The sequence below is a fragment of the Geotrypetes seraphini genome, chromosome 5, assembly GCF_902459505.1.
Source record: "Geotrypetes seraphini chromosome 5, aGeoSer1.1, whole genome shotgun sequence".
Lineage (NCBI taxonomy): Eukaryota > Metazoa > Chordata > Amphibia > Gymnophiona > Dermophiidae > Geotrypetes > Geotrypetes seraphini.
This window is the reverse complement of record NC_047088.1, coordinates 43,001,512-43,028,042: the sequence shown is the minus strand read 5'-3', so window position 1 is coordinate 43,028,042 and position 26,531 is coordinate 43,001,512. Positions and strand designations below refer to the sequence as shown.

The 26,531-nt window shown below is 41.4% G+C and overlaps 1 protein-coding gene across 4 annotated transcripts in view; it reads right to left on the bottom strand.

Moving 5' to 3' along the window:
• Positions 1 to 1,970: 1,970 nt before the first annotated feature.
• FAM122B (family with sequence similarity 122B) overlaps positions 1,971 to 26,531 on the bottom strand; it is a 50,805-nt gene continuing 26,244 nt past the window's right edge. For 2 of the 4 annotated variants that reach the window (XM_033944152.1, XM_033944150.1), the window contains exons 9-10: positions 12,757 to 12,853; positions 1,971 to 4,245 (exon numbers count right to left, since the gene is read on the bottom strand). In XM_033944152.1, coding sequence (XP_033800043.1) covers positions 4,095 to 4,245; positions 12,757 to 12,853 — 248 coding nt within the window. In that variant the 3' untranslated portion in view covers positions 1,971 to 4,094. Of the gene's footprint in view, positions 4,246 to 8,835; positions 8,928 to 12,752; positions 12,854 to 26,531 lie in introns of those variants that run through there. The other 2 variants (XR_004539409.1, XM_033944153.1) reach the window with 2 other exon arrangements.

The following is a 26,531-nucleotide window of genomic DNA, read 5'->3' as shown; positions in this document are numbered from 1 at the left end:
GGAATGTGCCTAATTATTAATATAGTCTGTGTTGGAATGTGAGGAAACTTGCATCTTATCATAGGTTTTCTCTGCACATCTTCGATAATAATTAAGACCTGGAAAGTTACCTCTTGTGACTCTCTGCCTGAGAGAGAGAAACCGGACTTTTAAACAGATCTGGATTCCAACACATAAAGGAAACCTTTGCTACCAACCTAATCTACAGCTGTTTCAGTGACTAACGGACTCTCGTTCCTGTACCAAGAGAATTCTTATCTTCAGTGTTGAGTAGAAGACGTCTCCCTTTCACCTGACCTAATTGGATGGTGAGAATAATGAACTTATCTATCTTATCAGCTGGGGTTAGATAAAAGAATTCTATTGTGGTTCGGGATAAGGAGATGTAAAGTTACTCGGGGTGATAAGCTATATTTTTAGTTGCTGCTATTCAGGAATTATTATTATAAGGAATTATTTAAGAGTGTAAGAATTAGTTTTACTCATTTATCTAACAAGTGTGGTGTGATAATTATGTACTGAGTTTCATATATGTATTTGGATATTATGTGAACAATAATTAGTTATTGCTGCTGGCTTATGAATTAAATTTTTCTATTTTCATAATAAAAGTATTTCACATAGCCTTGGTCTCTATTCTTAGTATAAACTGGCAAAATAACGAACCTTGGGTAAGGAGATTATGGTTTTCCCTAGCATCTGACTAAAACAGGCACGTATTTGTTTATGTAACTGATTAGTCATCCATAAATCTTTCTACAACCATTTCTGGCAAGAAAATCTTGAACAAGCCAGGATGCATTTTATGGCTTTGGTGATGTGGAACTTGGATTCTGGAGAACTGCTGAATGTAAGTTAGCATATATTATTGTGACATTATCTAAGTGCAGGCAAATTATTATAATCCGCTGACAAATGAGTACTGGAAAAAAAAACACCTTTTTGGTTCAACCAGCTAATGACTTTGTATAAATATTTTCCAGATGTGGCCAGGCTCAGCAGTTCCAACCACTTATTAAAGATCGAATGGATGATTCTTTACTGAAACATAGAAATATGATGGCAGATAAAAGCCAAATAGCCCATCCAGTCTGCCCAGCCACAACATCCAAACCTGCTCCAAGGCATGCATATGTATTAGCTATTTGCTTGCTATCACCTGCCATTTGAAGAACATATTAAAGGGAGCATTCTGCCTACCTCTGTGGTGTTCAAAATCACTTAAAAACTTCTAGAATTTGAATTTTGTAGCTTGACTCTAATGAGCTCCCTTTGAATATGCGTTGGTTGTATGATCTGCTGTGTATGCATTCATTAATTCTTTCCACTTGCTTACACACCTCAATGTTAAAATACTCAAGGCATGGTACAAATCAATAAAAACAGGACTAAAATAGCAAAACTAAACCCATATAGCTTCCTCCATTTATTTAAATGAACGCTACTACCCTTTTTTCCAATATGCATTTTTGTAAAATGGCTATTCTTAGTGTACATGCCACTATGTAAATGTATATTCCATCTTTGGTAAAATACAACAAATAAAATTTTGAAAGTTTTGAGCATCCTATTTTTTTTACCTAGGTGACCTGTATAAAATTCACCTTTATGGGCCTGATTCTATAAGTAGTGCCTAGATTGAGGATGCCTAGCCTACTGGATGGTGCTAATTTATAGGTCATTCCAGGAAATTGTATCCAAAGAAAATGGGCATGAGCTTTTCAGAACTCCTAGCTTTTGTCTTTAATAATAGTGTTCTGCATAAAAACACCAGCATGTTGGGCAACACAGAAGGGAGCTCTATGAGTGAGGCGAATAGGAGAGAAACAGTCAAGGACAGGGCGATCTGACTGCCTCAGGAAATATTTTGGTTTGGAAGAGTGAACAAACAAGAAAATAGTATATGGTCATTTATTGTATAAGCAGAAACACTGCTCAACAAGCCTGCACATATACACAAAAAAACACTATAGTTTGCAGCTCGTTATTTATTTTACACTATGCACATTTATTTCAAAGAAAGGAAACATAATATTCCACAGGTGAAAGGATAAAGCAGGAAACACCACTACTGACTCAGAATGGTGATCATTACTAGGAAAACTGGACACGTCAGACTAGAAAAGTCCTGGGCATTATTTAATGTCTTCAAAAGTATCCTCTTTGTACAGCAGCTCTACAGCTGAGCAATACAATATTGCAATAGCTTGTGCTTTTGGTTTTACAGGTACACCTTTCCTGTAAAATCCATTTAGTGCTGTTGTTTTCCCAACATATACTTTCTGGATAAGAGCATTTCTATCTTATTTACAACACAAACTAAAGTTGATGATGCTGGCAGACATTGCAAATTTACACTATAAACATATTTTATGAAGCCAGCTATCACCAAACATAAAATAATCAATATTAATAAAAATACTATAAATTCCTCACCACAGACTTTATACAGTTATAAATAATAAATAGTATAACACAGTAGATTACAATGGATGTACTTTTTTTAAATCTCAGATAAGATTTAAAATGAAAAATATCTATGGCATTTTCTCAAGCTGAGTGAGCAGCAGTAGGAATACCACTGTTTGTGAAACTCAACCAAACTAATTCAGAGCTAGTGTTCCTTTAACAGGACTGTAACATGCTTTTCCTAAGAGCTAGGAAACAGATCATGCGCCAATCCTCCATCTGACCAATTTCCAGCTCATCAACCAAACCAAATACAAAATTCCAACAAAGCAGCCTGCCAGAAATGACGGTGGACTACTTAAAATTACCATGTAATACTATGCTCGCTGCTAAAAAGACAACTCATTTAAATTGCACTAATATCTGCAAGGCACTGAAATGCAATGGTCTCAATGCCACAGGGAGACTAGAATGGTGTCTGCTCAAAGAGTTACTGACACTTCAGGGAATCTCCGAGTCTTTACATTGCAAATGTTTTCTGCAACTATCATCCCCCTGTGCTGTATTATGACAATATAGAGTATAAAAATAAGGTTTAGGCATTCATTTCTGTTACATGTTCTCTGCTAGACATCGCTGGCTTCTGCAGCAAGAAATGGGATAGTGAACACAGGATTATAACAGCAGAAATTGGCACCAAGGAATCAGGAGAGTCAAAGACAACTATCTGGATTTAACTCCCTGGTTAATAAAGGATATATGTGCAAAGCATATGTAGACATCATGTAATTCAAAGATTTTCCTGAGGTAGCAGTTGGTCTTTGATAGCAGTTACACCATACACTTGGTATCTTAATTCAAGATGCTTTTTGCTACTTCAATTTAAAAAAAAAAAAAAGTTGAGGGTGTCAAAAAAATATTCTGCAGTGCCTATAATGTGAAGAAAATGTAAAGCTGTAGTGAATCTAGTAGTGGGAATTCACAAACCACAATGATACTGGGCATGTGCAGCAGCAAAATCCCACCATCGTTACACTACAAGACTACTGCAGAAACAGCACCGTACAGCCAAACACTTCCACAACAGTAATGGAAGATACTGATTAAACATTGGAGAAGAGGAGAGTAAATTGAATACTCCTCTCTTATCTTTATGAAAAAAGACCTTACTAGACCTGAAAAAAAGTTGCGGTTTACTAAGGAGTCAGGAATAGTTTATCACTAGCTCTGCAAATAAATTAATCTTCATCCATTAATGTAAATGCCATCTTTTCTCTGGACTAGGTATTCATGATTGTAACAACACACAATAATACATCGCTTCAATGTATTGTTTGGAAAACAAAGAAAAAAAAAAATCCCACCAGGTATAGTCTTTCCAAATTCTCAGAGTTAATATGTATGCAGATTTGTTGCAAGCAGCCACAAATTAAGCTTGGCTGCAGTCTTAGACATACTCCCATTTGTTTAAAAAAACAAACCAAAAAAAACCCCCACCAGATGCTAAATATGGTTAAACACTTTCATTAAAAAATAAGCAAAGCAAAAAGTGTTCACTAGGATCAACATCCTTTTTGGGTTACTTCAGTGTTTACAGACCTCCTCGATCAAAGTCCTTAGACTTTTCCGCAACACGAGGAAAACTCCACCTTCAAGCAGTGAGCCAGAGGAGATGGGGGGGGGGGTCACTTGGGTGAAAGATCATCCAGCGAGATGAATGAAGAACAGGAATTTGATCCCGTTACAGAAGATTCTGTCATTGTGCCAACTTTAACCAGTGAATCAGAGGTGGAACCCACACTACTACTGCTTCCATCAAGAATGTCAGAAGACAAACTACAAAGCAAAACCATGAGAACAGAAATTTTTAGTGTGTTGGACCATTTTGCATGTTTCTCTATATCAAAGAACTGCAAATGTGAAATATATCATCAGAAGAGTTTGACTGACTTAAAAACATAAAGCATGGAACTGTAAAGTAGAACAACCCAGGCTGAAGGAGCGAAAATACTTTCTGGCTTTTGCTGAAATGAGGCAAGGATAAACATTGCATTAATTCCACTGTTCTCCCAACAGATTTAGTTCACAAAATTAGATGGACATAAAAATCTGAATTGCTAGAGTGCTTACATAAGCCTAGTCCAAAAAGGGCTCTATCTTAACTGACTGCTGGTGTTAATATTTTAAAAAAGTAGAGCAGATTTTGAACTAGAACATGGGGAAAAAAGAACAGTTGCTCAGGAGTACATGGTTCAGAGTGAGGTATCTTTGAATGATACTATCAGAGTTAGAGCTTTCTGATGTAGAGGCTTCTGACAGAGGCAAAAATAAGCCAGAAGCCTTTAAGGGAAGAACTGAGTGAAAACTGTGCATTACTTTATATACTCAAATATAAGCCTATCTGAATATAAACCAATGTAACATTTTTCCCCTAAAATAAGGGGGAAAATGTTAACTCATATATAGACTTATGGTTTATATTCAAGTACTGGTACCGGGGGAAGAAGCAACCCCTTCTCCCTTCCCCGGTGTCCTGTCTGCTGGCTCTACAGCCACACAGACAACCAGTCTGCCTCCCCTCCCCAGGACCCATCCTGCAGGAACTTCTGGCAGTCATTTTTTTTTTACTATGGAGACTGCCGGGCAGCAACGTAGAAGGATCTCTCCTGCCCTGCCTCACTGCTGGACCACCAGAGACCTCAGGTAGGCCTGCAGGGGGACGGGGGAGGGGGTGGGCTGATCAGTTAGCTGCAGAGACAAAGTTACCATGAGGGAGGGATCAATCATTTCGTAGTGCTGGCTTCCCATACCACTAGACCACCAGGACTGTACTGAAGGCCCCTGATGGTACAAAAGGAGGGATGGCTAGATGAGACTCAAATATAAACTGAGACCTCCATTTTTGGGGCCATTTTTTTTGTCCCAGAAATCTCAGTTTATATTCGAGTGTATACGATATTCCTGCCAACCGCTAAGCTCTGCAATGCTCGAAGAACTAGGTTCAGATTCCATTCTGGACAGAAGGAAGGCCCAAGGTGACACATTCTCTTAAAAAAAACCAAAACCCGACGATATCCAGGTACATCACCAAGAAAGAGTGCTGCAACTGGACTCTGAAAACCCCCAAGGCTGCCACCTAAACTTTCAAACTGCCAAACCTTTCCCCAACCCTGATTGAAGAAAGATCAAAACATGTGAAAGGGAGGTGGAAAAAGTAGATTACAGAGTTTAACTATTCTGAGTGAAAAAATATTTCCTCCTATTTAAAAGTATTTCCATGTAATTTCAATGAGTGTCCCCTGGGTTTTGTACTTTTTGACAGGGTGAAAAATCAATTCACTCTTACCCATTCTACACAACTCAGGATTTTGTGGATCTCAATCATATCCCTCCTCAGCTGTCTCTTTCCCAAGCTGAAGAACCTAAACCTTTTTAATCTTTCTTCAAATGAGAGGAGCTCATCTCCTTTATCATTATGGTCACTCAACTGTCAATCTTTTTTAATTCCATCATATCTATCTGTTTTGAGATATGGCAACTAGAACTATGTGCAATATTCTAGGTGGAATTGCACCATGGAGTAACAGAGGCATTATAGTATTCTTGGTCTTATTTATCTCTTTCTTATTTTTTGGCTGCAGCTGCACACTGAGCAGAAGATTTCAGCAATGACAGCCAGATCTTTTTTCTTGTCCTAAGGTGGACCCTAGCATAAGGTAATTATGATTTAGATTATTCTTCCTGATGTGAATCACTTTGCATTTCTCCACATTAAATTTCATTTGCCATTTGGATGCCCAGTCTTCCAATTTCCCTTTGTCTTCCTGCAGCTTTTCAAAGTCTTCATGTGTTTTGACAACTTTGAATAGCAGTCATATCTGCAAATTTAATCACTTCACTTCTTGTCCCAATTTCCAGATCATTTATAAATATATTAAATAGCATTGATCCCAGTTCAGATCCCTGCAGCACACCACTATTTACCCTCCTCCATTGAGAAAAATGGCCATTTAACCCCACCCTTTGTTTTCTGTCCAATAACAAATTCCTAATCCACATCAGATCATTGTATCCTATCCCGTGTCTTTTTAATTTTCACAGGAGTCTCTCATGAGGACTCTCTCAAAAGGATTCTGAAAATCTATATACTACATCAACCGGCTCAAGAAATGAAGCAAACTGGTGAGGTACAACTTCCTTTGGCTGAACCCATGCTGCCTTTGTCCCATTAAACCATGTTTATCTACATGCTCCATAATTTAAAAAAAATATTTTCCACTATTATGCCTGGCACCAGTCTGTAATTTCTCAGACCAACCCTGGAACCTTTTTTTAAATTGCCATTTAAAATCTAAATTGCTAGTGCTTATGCTGCTTCTTATTTTCTTCATTCAAGATCCTTTTTCTATCCTTTAAAGGATGTTCTTTTGGCTCTAATAACCTCTTTCACTTCACCTTTTAACCATGCCGGCTGTTTGCTCTTCTTTCTACTTTTGTTAATATGTGGAATACATCTGATCTGGGCTTCCACAATGATATTTTTAAATAATATTCACGCCTGATTTAAAGTCCTAGCCTTTGCTACCAATCCTTAAGCTCTAGCATGTGTTGCCAGAGGTTGTGGAAAGAGTGGATAGCGCAGCTGGTTTTAAGAAAGGTTTGGACAATTTCCTGGAGGAAAAGACCATAGTCTATTATTGAGAAAGACATGGGGGAAGCCACTGCTTGTCCTGGATCAGAAGCATGAAATATTGATACTCTTTGGGTTTTGGCCAAGTACTAGGGACCTGGGTTGGACTGACCTAGTAAAGCTATTCTTAACCATTTTCTTAATTTTATCATAGTCGCCTTTTTGAAAATTAAATGCTGCTACAGTAAGCCAAGATCAAGTGCTTCCTCGCCTGCAAAAGCTTTGTGATCAAAGAATTCTCATAACTCCTATGCCTCAAATGCAACCTTTTATTGGCCAAGTTATATGACCAAAGGGAGACAGATCCTCCATTAAGACCCAGCTTTACCGCAGCAATCCCAGAGTGCATGGCAGTGATAGAGTCTGGCCATCCAGATGACGAATTAGGTCTGTGTACTGCGGCCACCTCGGCCAGTCTGGAGCCACTAGAATGATCTGGCCCAGGTGGGAAACAATCCTCTAGAGCACTCTGTCCACTATTGACCAAGGAGGAAAGATGTAAAGTAGTTCGCTGACCAGCCAGACGAGAAGTTCATTGAGGCCCAGAGAGCACAGCTCTCCTACAGCCGAAGAAGCGGGAAACATTGGCATTGGTTCAGAATTCCACCAGATCAAAAGACAGAAGGCCCCAGCAACTCATTAGTAGCTGAAAGGCCTCCTCAGACATCTCTCATTCCCTCAGATCCAAAGCAGTCCTTCTGAAGAAATCCACCTGACCATTCTGTGAGCCCGCAATGCGAGCAGCCAAGCAATATAGAAGTGCTGTTCCACCCAATGCGAGCAGCCAAGAGATATAGAAGTACTGTTCCACCCAATGCATCAGGAGGGCAGTCTTTGCAGCTAGTTGGCTATTGCGAGTATCTCCTTACTTATTGACATAAACAACTGCAGTGGCATTGTCAGAGAACAATCTGACCAGAGATTGTCCCGGAAAGGGACCAAACTCCATCAGGGCCAGATGAATTGCCCTGAGCTCCAGTACATTGACAAGCCAGGCCACCTCCTTCCATGACCATGTGCCCTCAGCCAGGTGAATTAGGTAGTGAGCACCCCAGCTGGACAAACTGGCATCTGTCATCACAACCTCCCACTGAAGGTCCAAAAAGTTCCACTCCAACAACTACCAGTGCAGGCTCAGCCAAGTTGATGGAGTCCTTGGGAGTCGAACACTAAAGCCCTTGGAGAGCAAAGACCAGTGGCGAAGAAGGGACAGCTGAAAAGGATATCTGTGAGCTCTTGCTCATGGAACCACCACCATCGCAAACTTCAGCATAAGAACATAAGAATAGCCTTACTGGGTCAGACCAAAGGTCCATCAAGCCCAGTATTCCGTTCTCACAGTGACCAATCCAGGTCACTAGTAGCTGGCCAAAACCCAAAGAGTAGTAACATTTATGCTACTGATCCAAGGCAAGAAATGGCTTCGCCCATGTTTTTCTCAATAACAGACTATGGTCTTTTCTTCCAGGAAAGTGTCAAAACCTTTCTTAAAACCAGCTGCGCTATCCACTCTTACTAAAACCTTTGGAAATGCATTCGAGAGCTTAACTATTCTCAGAGTGAAAAACTATTTCCTCCTATTGGTTTTAAAAGTATTTCTCTGTAACTTCATTGAGTGTCCCCCTAGTCTTTGCAATTTTTGACACAGTGAAAAATCAATTCACTTGTACTCATTCTATGCCACTTCAATCATATCTCTCATCAGCCGTCTCTTTTGCAAGCTGAAGAGCCCTAACCTTTTTAGTCTTTCCTCATACGAAAGGCGTTCCATTCCCTTTATCATCTTGGTCACTCTTCTTTGAACCTTTTCCAGTGCCGCTATATCTTTCTTGAGATAAGGAAAAAAGAATTGAACATAATACGCCAGGTGAGGTCGTTCCATGGAGTGATACAGAGGCATTATAACATTCTTAGTCCTGTTAACCATCCCTTTTTAAATAATTCCTAGCATCTTGTTTGCTTTTTTGGCCGCCACCACACATTGGGGGAAGGTTTCATCGAACTGTCTATGATGACACCCAGATCCTTTTCTTGGGCACTAACCCCCAAGGTGGACCCTAACATCTGTAATCTGGGTTATTCTTCCCATGGTGCATTACTTTGCATTTGTCCACATTAAATTTCATCTGCCATTTGGACGCCCAGTCTTTCAATTTCCTAACATTTGCCTCCAATTTTTAATAATCTGCATGCATTTTAACAACTTTGAACAGTTTAGTGTCATCTGCAAATTTAATCACCTCACTCGTCATTCCAATTTCCATATCATTTATAAATAAGTTAAATAGCACTGGTCCTAGTACAGATCCCTGCAGCACTCCACTGTTTACTCTCCTCCAATCAGAAAAATGACCATTTTAACCCTATCCTCTGTTTTCTATCCGATAACCAATTCCTAATCCACAACTGAACTTTGCCTCCTATCCCACGATACTTTAATTTTCTCATGAGCCTCTCATGAGGAACTTTGTCAAAAGCTTTCTGAAAATCTAGATACACTACATTAACCGGCTCTTCTTTATTCACACCTTCAAAGAAGTCAAGAAAATTGGTGAGACAAAATCTACCTCAGCTGAACCCATGCTGATTTTGTCCCATTAAATCATGCTTGTCTACGTGTTTCATAATTTATTCTATTTTTTTTATAATTGTTGCCATCATTTTACCCGGTACTGAAGTCAGACTTACCAATTTGTAATTTCCCAGATCTCCCCTGGAACCCTTTTTAAAAATCGGCGTAACATTGGCCACCCTCCAATCTTCAGGTACTACAGATGATTTTAGCGACGTTACAGATCACTAACAGCAGTCAGCAAGTTCATGTTTGAATTCTTTTAAACATAGAAGATGACGGCAGATAAGGGCCATAGCCCATCAGGTCTGCCCACTCTACTGACCCACCCCCAAGTCTACTATCCTAGGGATCCCACTCCTGGTGACAGGTTCCCTTGGCTTAACCCTCTAAGGGATCCCACATGGGCATCCCATTTGCTCTTAAATTCTTGCACGCTGTTTGCCTCGATCACCTGCACCGGGAGCTCATTCCAAGGATCAACCACTCTCTCGGTGAAGAAATATTTCCTGGTGTCGCCAAGAAATTTCCTGCCCCTGAGTTTGAGCGGATGCCCTCTTGTGGCTGAGGATCCTTTGAGAAAGAGAATCTCTTCTTCCATCTCGATACGGCTGGTAATATACTTAAACATCTCGATCATGTCTCCTCTCTCCCTACGTTCCTCGAGTGAGTACAGCCGCAAATTTTTCAGCCTTTCCTCATACGATAGATCCTTGAGCCTCGAGACCATCCTGGTGGCCATCCGTTGCACCGACTCTACTCTCAGCACATCTTTTCGGTAGTGTGGCCTCCAGAATTGCACACAGTATTCCAAATGAGGCCTCACCATGGTTCTGTATAATGGCATTATGACTTCAGGCTTCCGGCTGACGAAACTCCTGCGGATGCAACCTAACAACTGTCTTGCCTTAGATGAAGCCTTCTCCACATGATCAGCAGTTTTCATGTCTGCGCTGATGATCACTCCCAAATCTCGTTCTGTTGAAGTTCTAGCTAAGGTCTCACCATTCAAGGTGTAAGTTCTGCACGGATTTCTGCTGCCGAGGTGCATGATCTTGCATTTCTTAGCATTGAAGCCCAGCTGCCAGGTCGAGGACCAAAGCTCCAACAAATGTAGGTCCTGTGTCATACTATCGGGTGAATTGCCATCTCTCACTATATTGCATAGTTTGGCGTCGTCAGCGAATAACGTTACCTTACCTTGAAGCCCCTGAGTTAGGTCACCTATGAATATGTTGAAAAGGAGCGGGCCCAAGACTGAGCTTTGCGGTACTCCACTGGTCACCTCTGATGCTTTAGAGAGGGTACCGTTAACTACCACCCTCTGAAGTCTGCCACTCAGCCAGTCATTGACCCATGTAGTTAGTGTTTCTCCCAGCCCCATTGATTTCATCTTGCTCAACAGCCTGCGATGCGGGACACTATCGAAAGCTTTGCTGAAGTCTAGGTATACGACGTCCACAGATTCTCCCAAGTCTAACTGTTTTGTTACCCAGTCAAAGAAGCTGATGAGATTGGATTGGCAGGACCTACCCTTGGTGAATCCATGTTGACTGGGATCCCGTAGATTCTCCTCATCCAAGATTGCATCTAATTTACGTTTGATTAGTGTTTCCATGAGTTTGCATACTATTGATGTGAGACTCACTGGTCTGTAGTTTGCAGCCTCTGCCCTGCAACCCTTTTTGTGCAGTGGAACGACGTTAGCTGTTTTCCAGTCTATGGAGACTCTCTCCAAACTTAGGGAGAGATTGAAGAGTCCTGATAGCGGTTCTGCCAGGTCTGGTCTACTTGTAACATTCTGAATATCACTGACAGATTATCGTCCCCTATTATCATTGTAATGATTCAAGCCCTGTCTGACCCCTAACCTAAGGATGAGGCTCGTCTTTTAACTATAATGCTGTCCTTAGCAATTCAGACAGTGTTGTATTGTTGGAAAGATCTTACTAAGGTTGACTTTCACATATGGTGGAATGCCCTGTGCCTTACAGGCAAATCTGAAAAGATATATGCTGAAAAATCTAACACACTGTCTAGATTCTTTGGGGTGTGGAAGCCTATCCTAGACTTTACTGCTGCCTAACCTTTTGTATTTTTCTTATTCTGTAGATTCTTATACTCAGATACTTGAAGGGTATACATTTCTCTTTCATATTTTACATATACGCATGTCTGTAATTGCTGGTGTCTGTACTCCGAATATTATATTATATTTTCTTCTTGTTGTTGATATTATACATTTTTAAACTCAATAAAACTTGTTTTGAACTAAAAAAAAAAAAAAAAAATGGCAAGTGACGTTTAATGTGAGCAAATGCAAAGTGATGCATTTAGGAAAGAGGAACCTGAACTATAACTATGTGATGCAGGGTTCCACATTAGGAGTCACCACCCAAGAAAAGGATCTAGGTGTCATCATTGAGGATATGTTGAAACCTTCAGCTCAGTGTGCGGTACTATAAAGCATTTGCCACTTCGGACATAAAACTTTAGAGATTTAGAATAACTAGTAAAGTAGAGTTTATAGCATTAGAAAATTTAAGTTTATTATATCTCCACAGCAGTGGTTCTCAATCCAGTCCCTCAGGGCACATAAAGGCAGCCAAGTTTTAAGGATATACAAAATAAAGGTGTATGAGGCAGCACATGCAATTAATTATGGCTATCTTGAATACCAAACTGGCTGGGTGTGTCCAGAGGACGGGGGTCGAGTACCCCTGCTCCAGAAATATTAAAGCTCTAAACCAGGGTTTTAACAATCCAGTTCTTGAGGAACTAATGTCAGTCTGGTTTTCATAACCTCATGCATATTCATTGTGCATATTTGCATACGATAGAGATAGAGTATGCAAATTCTCTCTTGTAAAGTCATTATGATATCTTGAAAACAAGACTGTTTTGGGGGTTCCCCGAGAACTGGGTTGAGAAACCCTGCGTTAAACAGTTTAGTTTTATTTCCCAGTAATTTGCTGATCACAAACCTACTAAGTTCTAGCATGGGCTCTTTTCCCATAATATTACTTGTTTTGATACTCAGCACTTGAACATTTACTTTTACTGACTGGAATGCGTTACTGCTTACCAGGAACTGAGATCCGAGATATGTGAAACATCTGGAGAAAGCATATTAGTGGTTCCTTGAAAAAGTCTTTTTGGTTGACTTTCTGTTTCCATTTCACCTAATGGTGCAAAAAATTAAAGAGAGAAACTACTTAAGAGCACAAGTTATCTATGGTATAATGGAAAACAAACAGGATATGCACCCAAACAGACTACAGAACATTACTAGGTATACTAGCAAGGTTATCATTCAATACACGCCTCCTATTGTATAAAGCTAACACCAGATTTGCCCAGTTACTAGAGAATGACACGATGACAAAATTCATCACCGTTCCCGTCCCCGCGGATAATCACAGGAAACCATCTTCATGTCATTCTTTAAGGAGAGACGAAAGAATCAGAGTATAATTGGGCACAACCACTGACCCGCAAGCTTTGCTTTGAAGAATGCTGGTGTAGAAGGACCGAGGTTGAAATAAACACCAGAAAATGACATGGGATTATTTCCCGCGGTTATCCACAGGGACGGGAACGGTGATGAATTTTGTCACCGTGTCATTCTCTACCAGTTACTGCTCAGAATTCACTGTCATTTTCTACTCAGTAAAAACCTGCTCATGAAGCAGAAGCTGTGTTTTCTTGATTACAATTATCTGATGTTATCTACAGGAAGAAAAAGGTTTCAACTCAACAATAAGTTTTCAATGAAAATGAGCATAGGGGGGAAAAGGTGATTTATACCAAAACAACTTTTATACCCCCTTTTACTAAGGTGCACTAGCAGTTTTTAGCGCCGGGAGCTGCGCTGAGTGCTCTCCGCTGCTCCTGACGCTCATAGAATTCCTATGAACGTTGGGAACAGCGTAGCTCCCGGCACTAAAAACTGCTATCGCAGTTTAATAAAAGGGGGCCTTAGTAAGGTAGAAAATATTCAAGGACTTTGAGGCATAATCCAAGCAAATTGAAGGTTAAATGCCATCTGCCTTCAAAGCTTGAGAAATGAGGTGAAATCCTACATGGCATTCTTTCCAGTATCATTATTGCCCATAAAAAATGTTCTGCAGAAGATAAGAGGATACCGTAGATAGAAATATACAGTGCTAGGAAAAGATTTGGGGACCCCAATAATGATAAAAGTTACATGATTTTAATTAAAATCAGTCTTTTTGCAATAAGGATATAAAACTAAAATGATTCTATTTTTCTTCAAACACAATAATGCAGGAATAATACTTTAAATTAGAAATCAAGTGTGAAACAATAAGTGAACTTCTAATTTCCTCAGCACAATTCATTAGCTAATTGAAAACAGGTGCTTCAATAACCATGTACACCAGGGGTAGGCAACCACTATCCTCAAGGGCCATAGCCCATATGGGCTTTCAAGATTTCCAAATGAATATGCATGAGATCTAATTGTATACAATGGATGTAGTACATATAAAATCAATCACATGTATATTCACTAAAGCAGTGATTCCCAACCCTGTCCTGGAGGAACACCAGGCCAATCGGGTTTTCAGGCTAGCCCTAATGAATATGCATGAGAGAGATTTGCATATGATGGAAGTGATAGGCATGCAAATTTTCTTCATGCATATTCATTAGGGCTAGCCTGAAAACCCAATTGGCCTGGTGTTCCTCCAGGACAGGGTTGGGAATCACTGCACTACAGGGAATATACATGTTCACTACAGGGACAATAAATGGGACAATAAATGGTAGATACGGACAGACTTGGGTGGACAGAGATGGCTGTTAGGCTCATGAACTATCAAAGCAGCTCTCCTCCAGTCAACACTAACTCACGCATCCATAAATACAAGTACTGTTGGGTTTTAGCCGTGTTTTATAGAAGGTGTAAATTCTTTTGTCGGCCGCACATCCAAGCTGCTGCATGTTGATTCAGCGCCACCCCCCCAGAATCCCTCCACCAAATCTCCTCAGTAAATGGGGATGATTCTGTGGTTTGGGTGCATACACTTCTTTTTCATGGCTGTTTGAAAAGAGCGTTGTGGGCGTGGATGGCATTTCGATGTGGATGTATATTCACTTTGGAAACCTTGAAAACTCAACTGGGTTGTGACCTTTGAGGATTTGGTTGCCCACCTCTGATGAAGAATCAACCACTCTGAAGAGTAACCTATATGATTCAGTTTGAGCACCTGTCCTATAAAGGTTCAAGGGTTTTTGAGTTCGGTCTTCACAATAGAGGTTAGTGGGAACTCATCATGCCAAGATCAAAAACATATCAGAGGATCTAAAAACAGTAATTGATGCTAGTCTACCTGGAGATAATTACAAGATTATATCTAAACATTGGGAGCTCCACCCATCCACTCTCAGACAGACATAGTCCACAAATGGAAAAGCTTAAAACTACAGTGACAACTCAGTAGCTGTCATCCTACGATCACCCCAACAGCAAATTGGAAAATCAGCTACCAAGTCACAAAAAAATTCCTAGGCTAGCAACTGAATATCTTCAGAACTCTCTAGCCAAATCAGATGTGAAGATTCATGCACCCACCACCAGGAATGGAATGGTGCTCATTGAAGGACAGTTAAGAAACTACTACTCTCTAAAAAGAGCACTGCTGCCCAACCGAGGTTCACCAAAAAGCAAGTGGATACTCCATTCTCCACACTTCTGGAATAATGTTTTCCATACAGACAAGTCAGAACTGAACTTTGCAGACCCAACAAATGTTTTGGTTAGTGGAAACAAATACTGCCTTCCAAATTAAGAAGGTTATCCTGTTAAACATGGTGGTGGAAGTACCATGGAGCAGGACTGCTCTGTTGCATCACAACCTGCACAGCTTGCCATCATTGAGAGAATCATGAATTCTGCTTTCCTTCAGAAAATTTTAAAGGAGAATGTCAAGCCATCCTTATGTGATCTGCAACTAGGCTAAAAGCGAAATTATGCAATAAGGCAACCTACATTTTCAAGTAAATCTATTACAGAATGAGTAAAGAAGAGATTGTGTTTTGGTTTGGCCAAATTACAGTCCCAATTTAAACCCTATTTAAATGTTATGACAAGACTTGAAGCAAGCTGCTCAGGCACGTCAGTCCTCTAAATGTCTGAGTTTAAACAGTTCCATATGGGAGAATGGACCAAAATTCTTCAACACTGATCTGACTGATCTACAATTACATCAAATGCTTTGCTGAAATTATTGCTCCTCAAGGTGTTGAATAATCAGAATCTTTTCTACCTGCATTATTTATTCAATGTAGTTCTCTCTCGTACCAGGGTTTAGAGTCCTCAAAACACAACTAGTTCCTAAACCATGCAAAAATAGTAGACCAACATAGTGGTTCACAAATTCTCAAAGCTATATTTTTTAAGAATTAAAGAAATAAAAAAAATTCTAAGGGCCCCTTTTATCAAGCTAATCTAGAGATTTTTAGCATGAGATGGTGTGATAAATTTTCCGATGCTCACAGAATTCCTCTGAGCATCGAAGAACTTACCTTGCTGGCCTGCACTAAAATCCTCTAGCTCAGCCTGATAAAAGGGGGAGGGGGAAGGAAATTTTAAGGACAATACATCAGGATATGAATTTGCAAGAAGAAATACTCAGAGAAATAAAAAAAATTATTTCTCTACTCAAGTAGTAGTTAGATGTCTGAACAGTCTACAAGCATGGACACTGGAGGACAGCAGCACCACAAACATGCTTGGGACAGATTTAGAGAACAGTGGTTTGAACATTACATTAGTATTTATGAATTGTTAATATGCCCCAGAAAGAGTTCAATGTGATTTACAATTTAGAAGAGCCTGACCATATCCAGGGATTACATTATTTCATTAGGGTTCACGACACATAACTTGGTTTCTGTTCGTGTAAGCGTATGATTATGGCATATGGTTTGGAGAGAAGATTGGCTATATCTGGTGTAGTATTCTTGATATTACAAGTTCTGGTATGGGTGTCACTTTAATTTGTAGGGAGCTTGGTCGTCTATCAAGATAGGAGAGGCGATTTGTGTCTTGTTTGGTTTTTAGTGGTCATGGCCTGTTTGTGGGGGCGAGTAAATCATTTTTCAAATAGATAGATTTTTAGGCCTTTATGAAAGTTTTAGCAAGAGGGGATGTTTCTTAATTGTGCTAGTAAAGGATTCCATCATTTTGCTGCCAGGTATGGGAAGGCTGTAGAGTGAGTAGCTTTGTATTTGATTTCTCTAGGATTTGGGAATTTTATTCTCATAAGGTTGCTAATCAGATTATATTTGTCTTTAGGTGATATTTTAGTTAAATTCAACATGTAGTCTGGTGTTTCACCATAGAAGATTAAAAAGATCAGTGTACACACCTTGCTTTGAAGGGGAGCCAGTGTAGTTTGAGGTATAGGGATATTACTTCGTCATATTTGGTTGCTGAGAAAATCAGTTTGGCTGCTACATTTTGATTGATTTGTAGTATTTTCCATATATTTTCTTTGCATCCTACATAAAGGACATGGTAATAATCTAGTTTGGGTAGTACCAGTGAATGAACCAAGATCTGAAAGTTTTCTTTGGTGAAGAAATACTGAATTTGTCTCAATTTTCTCAGTGTTGTGAATACGTTCTTGATTAATGTTCATATTTTTGCCTCCCTAGGATTCTAATTCCAGTTTCAGTGGGACATTATGCAGTGTTATTTGAGTGTTGTCATTGGTGATTCTGGGTAGGTTTATTAGTAAAAAAAAAAAAAAATTTCTTTATTTAGTTTCAGTTTCAAGTTGTCAGCCTAGTCGGCAACTAGATGAGCGACTTCCTCTACTGATTTGTTGATTGCTTTCTTCCTTGTAGAAAGGAATGCATATTGTAATATCATCTGCATAGGAGAAATAAGTGAGGTTTTTCTTGTCTAAGACGTGTCCTAGTGTTGACATCTCAGAGGTCATCAAAACACTGGGGGAAGGCTGGAGAGGGAATGCTTTTTAGGTTTCGTTACTTGCCCTTCTAAAACCTTCAAGGTGAATTATATTCACATAGAATAGGTGCTTACCATCACCAAGTGCTTACAAACTAAGGCCCTGCTTACATGCATTAAAACAAAATTTAAAACACAAGCCCTTTAATTAATAGGGCCTCTTACCCACAATAGTAACTTCAATTAATATTCATTAATGTGCATAAACACGGGTTAATAAAAGAGGACATAAGCCGATATCTTTGCCAAGAGGTTGAAGTGACTTACCCAAATTTACAAGTGTCAGTGGGAAAGTGGGAATTGAACCCTAGCCTCCCTGGTTCTCCACCACTCTAACCACTAGGCTACTACTTCAGTTACTATAAATTTATCCATAAGACTTTATATTGGGGGTGTCCAACCTCAGTCCTCACTCAATCGGGTTTTCAAGATTTCCACAATGAGTATGCATGAGATCTATTTGCATACAATGGAAGCAATGCAACCACATAGATCTCATGAATATTCATTGGGGAAATCCTGCAAAGCTGAGACTGGGTAGCAAACCCCAAGGACAAAGGTTGGACACACTTGCTTTATATGCTCATCCAGCTAAAGAGGTAAAAGATCAGGGAGAAAAACAATCAGACTGACAACACAGACCAACTGATCTCCTGTCTTTTCAGATTTCTCATTGAAAGCTTTTAGCAAATCAAGGACCCTTTCACTAAAGCTTAGTGTGCACCAAAAGATATTAGTGTGCATAAGTGCCTCGTGTTGTACAGATATGAAACTGGATGTGCAGCATAGAAAAATTGTGTCTTCCTGATCATTTTCTTTCCTTTAGTCATACCAGACAAATGGCTAATGTCCATCCACTAGTGGAAGGAGACAGAACAAAGTAGTTCTGAGTGAATCACCCCTTTATAGTGCAGCAGAAAACACTATATAGGAGGAGATCTACGTAGATACCTCAGAAGAGAACAAAAGGCCAGTAAAAGTAGTTTCCAAAGTAGAGCAAGGTAGAGCAAAACAGAGAAAGATAGCTTCCAATATAGAGCAAGGTAGAGACATAGTGGTATAGATTGACCATTCCAGACACACTTGCCTAAATAGTCCTGAAAATATGGATAAAGCAAAAGCTAATGAATATCCATCAAGATATTTGCAAGAATACAACTAAATGCCTACAGAAAGTTACAAAAGGCATAAAGTAGTAACTACAGAAAGAATATACTGTATTTTTCGGACCATAAGACGCACTTTTTCCACCCCCAAAAAGGGGGTATTCGTCTTATGGACTGAATACACTGTGCGCCTCCCCATACCTTTTTTTAGTGGTGGTCCAGCGCGGTCTCCGGGAAGGCTGCCTGTGTCTTTAGAAGAGCACGACCTTTGCGTTTCCTGCCTGGTTGTGCCGCTCTATGATTGAGCGGTGCGGGACCAGGCAGGAAGCACAAAGGTCGTGCTCCTGCGTTGCTCTTCTAAAGACACAGGCAGCCGTCCTGGAGACCGCGCTGGACCACCACTAAAAAAGGTACTTGGGGCGGTTGCGGGCGGCTTCAGGCAGCTGTGGGTGGCTTTGGACTTCTGGTGGCTGTGGGCTTCGGGCAGCTGTGGGTAGCTTCAGACTTATGGCGGCTGTGGGCAGCTTCAGACTTCTGGCGGCTTTTTTTTTGGTTTTTCCTTCTCTACAGGTGGGTGCGTCTTATGGTCTGAAAAATACAGTAGATCTTCTTGCCAAAAAAAGAAAATTAGGCCAAATGGATAAGGATGTGAACAATGTAGATTTATAAATGGTGAAGAAATTTGAAAAACTGTTATTCCCTTAATAAACCCCTTGCTCAACTGACACCCAGATGGTGAGTCAGAAGCTGGCTGAGAAGCACCAACACAGGGCTGCACTGTCCCTCCACCATCTGCTGAGACAGACAACATATTGAACATTCTAGGGCAGCACATATTCCTTTGAAACTACTTTGTTCTCTTGTTTTCTGCTAGAGGATGGACATAACTCATTTGTCTGGACTGGTCTGGAAGGCAAGGAATTAGCATGCACTAAGCCAGTGGTCTTCACTAAATTTTAAGTCAGGCCCACTTTATTTATTTATTTATTTTCTATCCTGTTCTCCCCAAAAAGCTCAGAACAGGTTACAGGTTAAACATTCATAATATACAGTTTACAATTTGCCACAGTTACAGTACAAGTTTTTATCCTAACTCGACTCATACTAAGGATCTAATACCACTATATATAATATGCAGTTTACAGGTTAGGTTTGTCATAGTTACAATGCAAGATTTCTCAATACAAGTTTTATTATAATACGACACATACCGAGGATCTAGTACTTTTGCAGATCCTTTTCATGTTTTCCACTTCCTCTTTGGTGTCTACTGTTACAAAGCTTGGTATCATCCACAAAAAGGCAAACCTTTCCTTCTAATCCTTTGGCAATGTCGCTCACAAACATATTGAACAGGATCGGCCACTGCACCAATCCTTGAGGGACTCCACTATTCACCTTTCCTTTCTCTGAGCAAATTTCATTAACCACCACCCTCTGGCATCTGTTCATCAACCAGTTTCTAATCTAGTTCACCAATTTGGGTCCTAACTTCAGTCCGTCAAGTTTGTTCAAGAGCCTCTTATGAGGAACTGTGTCAAAGGCTTTGCTGAAATCTAAGTAAATTACATCTAGCATATGCCCTTGATCCAATTCTCTGGATACCTAATCAAAAAATTCAATCATATTTGTTTGGCACGATTTACCTTTAGTAAAACCATGTTGCTTCAGAACCTGAAACCCATTATTCAAGGAATTTCATTATCCTTTCTTTCAGCAACGCTTCCATTATTTTTCCAATAACCAAAGTGAAGCTTACCCTCTGTAGTTTTCTGCTACATCTCTGTGACCACTTTTGTGAATAGGGACCACGTCCGCTCTTCTCCAATCCCCAGGAACCACTCCCATCTCCAAAGATTTGTTGATAAAATCTTTAATAGGACTGCAACGCATCCATTTGTGGTGACCAGCAGGATAAGATCACATTCTGGAGAGAGCATAAATGTGCCCTTGCCCAGAGGACCATGTCTTATTGTTGCTACTACTGACCCTAGCACTTGCAACTAATGCCAAGCCATTGGTGCTGATTTATCCTTAAATTCCCTAATCTGACGGTGAGCTTCGCTCTGCGGACTTTGAGGAGAAAAACTGTTGCCCTTCATTTTGAAAAGGACTCCCAGATACTCCAGGGACTGTGCCAGCTCCAGGTCGCTTTTTTGGAAATTTATGACCCAGCTTATGCTCTCTAGCATGTACTCCACTGCCATCCTGCCCTTGGATTTGGACAGAGCTCGTATCACCCAATCGTCCAGGTATGGAAGCACTTGTATCCCCCTTCTTGCAGAGGTCTACTGCTACTACAACCAACACCTTGGTGAATGTGAGTGGTACCGTGGACAGTCCAAATGGAAGAGCCGAGAACTGTAAGTGTTGTTCCAGAAAGTGGTACCTCAAAACTTCCTATGATCTGGGAAAATGGGTAGGCCTCTGTCAAGTCCAGCAAGGCAAGAAATTCTCCCAATGCCACGGAGGCAATGACTGATCTTATTGTTTCCATGCAGTATCTTGAGAGCCACATTGACCAATTTCAGATCCAGCATCGACCTGCCTCATTTGGGTATGGTAAAGTACCATATATACTCAAATATAAACCGAGATTTGGGGGCCAAAAAAATGGGGTTCTCAGTTTATATTCAAGCCTCCTTTGGATGATGGCGGGTTTTTTTCCTCCCCTCCTGATGACCAACAATGCTACTTTCTACCCCTCTAGGGCTATCCTCCACCCTTTTCCCATGACTGGCACTATCTCTCCCCTCCTTCCAATGACCAACACTGCTATCCCCACTGATGAAACTTATCTCCACGCTCCCTCCCAATGACCAGTACTCCTTTGCCCCCCTCATTGACCATCACTCCAAGCTGCCCCCCCTGTTGACCAGCACTCCTATCCCCTACTACCTGCTCCCCCCTGCCCCAGACTGACATCGCACTTACACAGCCTGATGCTCCAAAAGCCAATGCTGACACTAAGTTGGGCTGAAAGGCCTTGAGCGTCTGCGAATGCTCAAAGCCTGCTGGCTCCCGCCCTCTCCAGGATTCTTAAAGGAAGTCCAGCAAGCCTTGCGCATGCACAGATGCTCAAGGCCCTTCAACCCAGCACTGAGTGCTGGCATCGGCTTCCAGTGCATTTCAGAAGCTGTGTACGGCTCCACCTTCTGATCACCACATCAGCACTGAAATGCTTTCCAGTACTTAGTATAAGCTGCTTCTTGGATCGTAGAAGGGTAGTTATGACTACCTTTGAGTATCCTTTCTGTGCCAAGGCTGCACACTCAAGATCCAAGCTGTAAGACCAAAGCATTCCAGATCCTCCAGGGCAACTGGGCCCTGTGACAGAAGTGTTGGCAATATGGGTAGCCTGAGGCATCTATCCCATTGTGGCCATATTAGATCCACGTACCACGGATGATGTGGCCAATCCGTAAAGGGTTTACCAAAGGCCATGGGGAAACACGTGCAACAGCTCCTCAGTTGGCCAAGGCTAGACTAAAGTGTCTATGCCAGCGCTTTCTAGTTCAAATCATCGGCTGAAGTAGTGAGGTACTTTCTTATCCACCAACACCATCAGGTCAATTGCCAGTCTCCCTCAGCATTTCACAATCTTGTTGAAAGCATTCTGGGACAGCAACCACTCCCCAAATCCAGGGTCCAGCGACTGTGAAAGTTGGCTTGAACATTGTTTACTCCCATTACATTAGCCGCTGATATAGCTATTAGGTGGGCTTCCATTCAATGAAACAACAGTTAGGCCTCTGTTCTACCACGTATTTATCTAGCAAGGGTATGTAGAAGTCACCTCCACCAAAGCTTCAGAATAATATAATTCTTTATTGCATACACATCAAATAATACCAAATAATGCAGATAGACATCAGATAATATATAAGATATAGACAGAGAATATCTATATACACCAAATAGAATACTTCACCATGGCTGCCACGCCTCCTTCCAATACTGATCGGGAATCTGATCGATCAAGGGAAGGATACAGTCCACGGCCCTCCCAAGGCTGCAGCAAGATTCCCGATCAGTATTGGAAGGAGGCGTGGCAGCCATGGTGAAGTATTCTATTTGGTGTATATAGATATTCTCTGTCTATATCTTGTATATTATCTGATGTCTATCTGCATTATTTGGTATTATTTGATGTGTATGCAATAAAGAATTATATTACTCTGAAGCTTTGGTGGAGGTGACTTCTACATACCCTTGCTAGATAAATACGTGGCAGTACAGCCTCCATGTTTAACTGAGCACTCCTGGTGCCTCCTTGTCTGTTGATGTAAGCCACTGCTGTGGCATTGTCAAAGAAACTCTAATCGCTTTATTTTCCAGATACTTTTCGAAGGTCTTCAGTGCTAGCCAAATGGCTCTTGGTTCCAATCTGCTGATGGACCAGTTCCTCTGAGAGGGAAAGCAGCGGCCCTGAACTGGGCAGCCCTCGCAATGACCTCCCCAGCTGTTCAGACTAGCATCCATTGTCAGTATCACCCATGAAGCAATACGGAGAGGTAAGCCCTTGAACAGCATCTCCAACCGGAATCACCAGAGCAGACTTTGATGCATTTCTACCGTCCAGGGCAACTGCCTTTGAAGCGAATCAATTTGCGGAGAGCATCGGGACAATAGCACACTCTGAAAATAACATAGGTGAACTTTCGCCCAAGGCACCATGTTTAAGATTGCTACCATGGACACTAGCAAGTCTGCGTGCTTCTGGAAGGAAAAAACAGCCCTCTGTCGTAATGAACAGAATCCCCAGATACTCCAGGTGATTCTTCCAGAAATTGATAATCCAACCCAGTCCGTTAGAAGTTATACCACTTGTGCCACTACCTGGTGACCTTTGACTTTGGATGGTGCTCAGATCAGTCAATCCTCCAAGTAAGGATGAACCTGAATCCCTGCCTTGCGCATAGGGCTGTGGAGTCTGTAGATAAGTCCTTCGACTCTGACTCCTCAGTTTCTGGTATCCATAACTCTGACTCCAGGTACCCAAAAATGTCTCAGACTCCTCGACTCCAACTCCACAGCCCTGCTTGCATAGGTGTGCTGTATCTACCACCATCACTTTGTAAAGGTTTGAGGCACCGTTGGTAGCCCAAAAGGGAGCGCCAAAACCTGGAAATGCCTCTCCGGTACATAGAACCTGAGAAACTTTCTATGTTCTGGGAAAATGGGAATATGCAAGTAAACCTCCAACAAATCCAGCGAGACCAGGAATTCTCCTGGTGTCACCAAGGCTATGACTGAACACACAATCTCCATTTGGAATTTAGGTACCTTCAGTGCCACATTGACAGACATCAGATCCAGAATGGGCCTCCAATTATGAGTCTTTCTTGGGCACGATAAAGTATATTGAATATCTGCCCAAGCCCGATTCTGCATCCAGTACCACTGACTCCACAGCCTGGATCTCCAGAAGTCTGACTGACTGCTTTCCCTGGTCTTCCTGCCAGAGAATCTATATAAAAAAATTAAGTTTGTAGCCCTCTCAAATGATGTTCAGCACCCATTTGTCTGAACAGATCTTCACCCAGGCCACCTTATACTAAGAGAGTGTTCCTCCTAATCAGGAAAGCTTGGGGTCTGGCCTGGCGTCATTGGGATATCTTGATGCTAGCTTCTGAGTGAGAGGTGGATACATTAGGTCATCTGGAACCCCCAAACCTCTGTCTAGATCTCTGAGTAGAGGAGCTCATCGCTGCATGCCAAGACTGCCTGTAACCTTGAAAGGAACCAAGATTTGAGCCCCCCAGAGGCATGTGGTCTACTGTCTGACATTGACTTAGGATAACGATTTGCCACACTGACCATAAGATCATCCAAACCCTAAGTTGCCAAAGAGCATTTGTCCTTTAAAATGGAGCCTGTTCAAAGTAGCTTTAGAAGCAGAATCTCCTGCCCACTGTCTGAACCAGAGCATTCTTCAGGCAGAAATAGAATAAGCAGACATCTTACTCATGACTGTAAAAGTGTCATATAGGGGCATCTGCTACATAATTCACCCCAACAGTAAAACCTGGGGATTTGCACTCCACTCCATGGGCAGAATCCGACGCAGCATCTTATGACAGGCGCACACCATGAAGGAAGGCACAGCTCCACCCTGCGATCTTGTGAATCCTTTAGGGAGTGAAGTGCGCTTAGTTACCTGTGCTACCACCGAATCCACCTTAGGTGTGGAAAAAAAGCAGCTGGAAATCAGGAGCCATCTGGTACAATTTTGTCATAGCTTTGGCAACCCTCAAGAGTGCTCTCTGGTGCCTCCCAGTGTTCTGCCAGCATCGCAGTTATCTCTGGACTTGAAGTAACATATGTGGACTGTGTTTTTCATACATATGTGGGTCTTAGAACTGCTTAAAAGCAAAATTTGAGCTGTGGAAGTCTTCAGGAGTTTCAAATTTAATTCCTTCAAAGATACAGAACATAGTGATTTTTGATGATTTGGTAAGTATTGTCTTTATTTTTATGTATATTTTTATGTAAACCGCTAAGACTTTATGCGGTATGAAAATTTTTAAAATAAATAAATTCCATATTGACTTCCTTCAAATCCGCCAGTTTGAAAAGTCTGCACACCGTCAGGTCATCTCCCTGGTCCAGGGCTGCCACAGACTCTTGGCTGTGATCACCCACCTAAGACCTGGAATCCTCTAAACCTGTGGATTCACTTTGAGGGAGTAAAGACATTATCCTTGACTCTAAGTCATCCTAGTTCTTTTCCAACTGGATCTCTTGCGGTAAACTTTTCCACTGGAGAATTGCATTCTACTACTACTTATCACTTATATAGCGCTGAAAGCGCATGCAGCAATGTATATTTTGACATTTATAGAAGGTCCCTGCTCAGAAGAGCTTACAATCTAACTTGGACAGACAGACAGACATGACAAATAGGTTTGGGGATGCAGAATCCAAGGTGAGAGGAGTTAGGAGTTGAAAGCACTCTCAAAGAGGTGGGCTTTTACCTGAGCCTTGAACACTGCCAAAGACTGAGCCCGCCGTAGGGATTCGGGCAGCTTGTTCCAAGCATACGGCGCAGCAAGGTAGAAGGGACAGAGCCTGGAATTGGCAGATGATGAGAAGGGCAAAGATAGGAGAGACTTACCAGCTGAGCAGAGCTCACTGGGAAGGGGGAACACAGTGAAAGATAAGTGAAGAGAGATAGTGAGGGACAGCTGAGTGAGTGCATTTGTAAGAGGAGTTTGAATTGTATTTGGAAATGGATGGAAAGCCAATGAGGTGACTTTAGGAGAGGGGTAACGCGAGTATAGTGGCTCTCCCAGAATATGAGGCATGCAGCCGAATTCTGGACGGAGGGGAGCTCTGTGAAGGTAATCCCCCCTGTGCCACCACAAGAAATACTCCAGATTGTGCAGATGCTTTATACTTCACATAAGCTTCAAATCATCAAATTGACAAAATCAGAAACAAATCCTTGCCCTGGATCACCTGAGTATGTCTGCAGGGGAACGTCTCATGCCCTCATGGGTTCAGAGATGTCGCCACACTTTTGCTTCATGTTGATGCAGTCTCGACATTCGAGGGCTCTAGGCGGGGATTTATGCCCTAACAAACAAGCTTCCTATAACACTAGGACCCTGGAGGGACCTGATAGGGCTAAGCCCAATGCTCCCATCCCCCTTCATGTGCCCCCAAGCACATGGCACATGGATGCTCCTCAATCAACCATCCAGCACAAAGCTGGCATGATATAGGGTTAGAAAGGCCTAGGGAGTCCATAGG